General features: G+C 27.5%; 1 protein-coding gene across 1 annotated transcript; it reads left to right on the top strand.

Annotated features, from left to right (window-relative positions):
• Positions 1 to 2250: 2250 nt before the first annotated feature.
• On the top strand, positions 2251 to 3425 carry P1R1 (transcription factor). Its single transcript, XM_068608017.2, has 2 exons — positions 2251 to 2494; positions 2642 to 3425. Exon 2 carries the CDS (start codon positions 2643 to 2645, stop codon positions 3183 to 3185), a length of 543 nt encoding a protein of 180 aa, XP_068464118.1. The 5' UTR covers positions 2251 to 2494; position 2642; the 3' UTR covers positions 3186 to 3425.
• Positions 3426 to 4562: the final 1137 nt, after the last annotated feature.

Here is a 4562-nt window from a genome sequence, read left to right as displayed (position 1 = left end):
TTTTCACTACACTTTATTGCTTTTAAAGTTATTGAAAATTATAAATTTTGATGAACACACTTCTTGTTTATTGTAAATTACTTAATTTTAAATTTGATTAAGAGTATTAGTAATTATATTTATTTAATTTTGTTGATAAATTTAAGTTACCTCCAATAATATCCATTGATAATAGTGTTAAAGTTTAAAAATAATGGATTTTAAAAATAATAACACTGCATTAGATAAGATTGAGTTAGTTGAAACTTTCTTATAATTAAGTCCATTAAATGTGATTATTTTTTATTTTTTTAGCTTAATCTAGAGGGAGTAGCTTTCGATAAAATTTAATCAATAAATTTTTTTTGTTAAAGATTAATTGGAATCATGTGTCAAACTTTTTTTTACTTATAGCACCATTTAAAAACTTGTTGTAGGATATACAATCTAATTGCATAATGAATTGATTTTTTTTATAAAGTAGCCGCTCAAGTTTTTTTTATCGTAAATTAAGCTAATTGTTACTTGATTACTTGATTTATTCTGTGTTGTTTAAATTATAAATAAAAATCCATGTTAGATAACATATAAATATTCAATTTATGTTACATTTTATCTATATTATTATAAAAACATAATATCAATTAATTCAACTCTGGGATTAATTAATTTTGCATTGAACAAAAAGTTATTATTATTATTATTTTGTTATTATTATTATTATTATCACTATTGTTATTATAACTATTATTATTATTAATAATATATTATTATAACATGATTAAATATGTTTGATATATTTTAAACACAATGATCAATGCATTAACAAGGTTTTCAATAATCTAAGCACGAACAATCTAAATTGATTTTTCACAACGTTTGTGGGAAATTTTTTTTGCTTGGCACTATATAATTTAATTTAACTTGAGATCACTATAAAAAATCATTAAATATGTCAATTAAATTTAGTAAATTATAAATTATTTTAGAGATTAAGAAATTATTAGTATTTAAAGTAGTTTTTATTATTAATAAAAAATTATAAAATAGTTTTAAATTGGTACTTTTAGTTACCAAGTTTTAGCAATTAATATTTTAAATTCTAAATTAATCTCTAAAAATTAATAGAGACTAATTTAAATATAAAGTAATTAATAGCTAAAACATTGGTAGCTTTAGATACTAATTTAGAAACTACTTTATAAATTTTTATTAAATAAAAATTATTTTAAATATCAATATTTTTTTAGTTTATACAATTGTCTCTAATTTAGTTAATATAATAACTAATTATTTTAATCTTTAATATTAATTTTTATTTAATTATTTTTTTTAATAAGAATTTACGAAAATATAATTAATATATCATGACAGATTATATATTTTAGAAAACAAAAGAAATTTTATTTATACAGCAAATCGTACAATAATATTTTGTTGTGTTTATCATAAAAGATGAATTTTGTACATATGTTACATTTTTTTGGGAAAACTCAAATCCAAATTTTACAAGAACATCAAGAGATCTTGCGGATAAAAAAAAACAAGAACATCAAGAAAGACCTGAGAAAATGTTAATATTTTGAACATGTTTAAAAGCATATTAAAATATAATCATGTGAATATCTTATCAATTTATATAATCTAATACATGTAACACCTCATGATTAAAGCATGCTATATCTACTTCATTAAATATTGCACAAAGAAACTTTTCTAAGAGTGACCAAATTGAATTTCGCTGAGTTTTTTTTCTTGGTACGATGAAAAATAGTGTGGATATATATTTTCTTTGGTCGGCATGTGAATATATTTTTAGTAAATCAAAACATAACATATTATAAAACGAAACCGTGTAAAAAAAATTGGGAATGAAGTCATTATGATTTTTTGTTTAGTTGAAAACTTAATATAAGGATTTATTGTGGAAATGAAGAAAATACAAATACATCCTATTCGATAATTTAATTACCCTAAAACTGAGGGCACATATAAAAAGATAAAATACAAAGCTATAATCATTAATTAATAATAATTAATAGCGATGATAAGGTACAATCTTTCTCTCACGGAGTTCCACTCGCGGGCCATAGGCACATTGTTTCGAAGTGAGTCGTATTTAGTGAGTTTTGTTTGTATTCTAAACAAAGATACCGATGTTAGGTTTGCATTACATTAAGGTCACCTTTATTCTTCTTTACCACTAATCTAAATACATTGTTTTCTTTATAATGTAACATTATTCTCTATGGTTTTGGGTAGTGGGCCAGGGACTCCATGTGCCAGCATGTGCTGTGTCTTTCTCTCTAAGCCCCACCACTCTCATCTTTCGAGCACATAAATTCCTTCCCTTCTCACTCTTCCTCTTCCCAACCCTTCTCCTTCTCTCTCTTTCTCAGATCCTCATCATATACCATTTTCCTTCCATCTGTAACACTGCAACGTCACTCATCAAATCTTACTCTTATTTCTTCTTTCTCCATCTTCTACTCTTTCTTTCAACACTTTCATCAAGGTATGCCTTAACTATTTCACTTTTTTTCTAGCTAATTGCATACATATAAATCACATTAAATTGAATTTTCTCTTGCTATACCAAGCCCTAGCTAACTAGCATATGCATCACATCACCCTTACTCCCCATGTTGTTAATTCCAAACAGAATGCGAAATATCAACTCCGTCAAGCAAGAATTCCTCAAAAAATGGATATGGTGTCTCAGAAAATATAGCTCTCAAAAGAAGAACATGAGTCTTTTGGAGAGAAAGAAAGCCATAAAGCTGTCAGCAGATTTGGCCATGGCTTCCACCAGAAACAAAACCACTCGCTGGAGCAAGGCCCTCATAGCCAATGCTTCCAAAAATAGCAGCAACAAAGTCCTCACGGCACACGTGCCAGGCTCATCACCACCACAGAGGGTAAGGAAAAGCTCCACGAATTATTCCCACAGCACAAGGATCAGAAGCTGCAGAAGAAACCGCGCAGTCTACAGACCAAGGGATAGGGTGGTGGCGAGTTTCATTGCGAAAAAACTGGTCCAGAAGAGAACGCGAAGGCTCAAGAGTCTCTTACCAGGAGGAGAATTCATGGATGATGCGTCTCTGGTTGAGGAAACCCTAGATTATGTACAATCACTGCGAGCTCAAGTTGAAGTAATGAGATGTCTCGTGACTGCCTCAGAGCTCATGATCCTAAATCCATCGTAAATATATCTTTAGAATATACAATTATAATCAATCCATATGCTTCATTATATTATATTTTTATAATATTATGTTTTAATATTCGTTTTTTGGTTTTATAAAATTTGCCCACTTCACATTTTCTCTGTGTGAGATAAAGGGGTGGAGAAAATTAAAAAGAGGCGTTCCCATGTATACGCTAAGGCATTGTACAGAGGTAAACATATATGCAAGTGAATCAAATTAAGTTTTTTGTTTTCATCATCATGCTCTCTCCCCGGTTGGAAACTATGTTGATTAGTTTGCCGTATAATGTTTTATTTGCGTGTTTATCTTTGATTCGTACACTTTTCTTTTGCTTTTATCATCGTATGTCAATCTGTATGTATCATTAAACCGATGTGAGGAAATTGACAATACATGTCAACCAAGTTGATGTTTTGCAATAAACAGCAAATTAAACACGTATGCTAATTAATCATCTATATCTGATATCTTGGTTTTTAGTATGTGTGTCTACGTCTCTATATACTATAATCACAACACTAACAAATTAACTCATTACTCGTGTACATATGCGCAATGATCAGGGGGAAAATAGATGAAACTCTTTGCAGAGGTAAATCCATTTCATATGCCAGTGGAGTACTGATACTCCAGGCCATCATGCTTTTCCATAGCTCATTTGAGTGGAGACTGGTGCATGTATATATTTTGACCTATTCAGGTTTATAAACAAAATTTGCTTTTAGGTGGATGTGTTTTTAAGACTAAATAATATATAGATTTATATTATCATCTAATAAAAATCATTACCCCAATAATTTCATTCCTTTTTATAATAATCATCTTTAAAAAGTATATAAAAAATGTTTGACACTATAAAAACTTCTATATATAATAATACATACATAATAAATTTTATTTATAAATCCTTGATCAGATTGATTGCAGTATAGCTTACAATATTATTATTTTTTTATCGACAAAAAATAAATTAAATTAAAAGGGAACATTCTAGAAGTGTTTCAACCCTTATATACATACCACCTTTTAGGTATACAATATTATCTAAATAAAATTAATATTAATATTTGCAATAATTATTTTAGAAACCATATGGAGAATGAGTTTTCATTTATCAAGAATGTAAATTTTTTACAATAACGTATTGTATAAATTTAATTATTTTGTTATAGCATTAATAAGACAAGCAAAATATTTTTTTTTCTTTTCTGCTTTAGTTTAATATAGATATGCAGGCACAGAAGTGTCGACTAACATATTGTTGGACATCAAATTATATGAATCTAAGTTCAGTTTATGTGTAAATATATAGCTTGGTAACATCATATGTATGTGTATATATAACAAAATATATTATCACTGGACTTTATCCTT

This window comes from Phaseolus vulgaris, chromosome 3 (assembly GCF_051622355.1).
Source record: "Phaseolus vulgaris cultivar YP4 chromosome 3, ASM5162235v1, whole genome shotgun sequence".
Classification (NCBI taxonomy): domain Eukaryota; kingdom Viridiplantae; phylum Streptophyta; class Magnoliopsida; order Fabales; family Fabaceae; genus Phaseolus; species Phaseolus vulgaris.
This window is presented reverse-complemented; position numbering and strand designations above follow the sequence as displayed.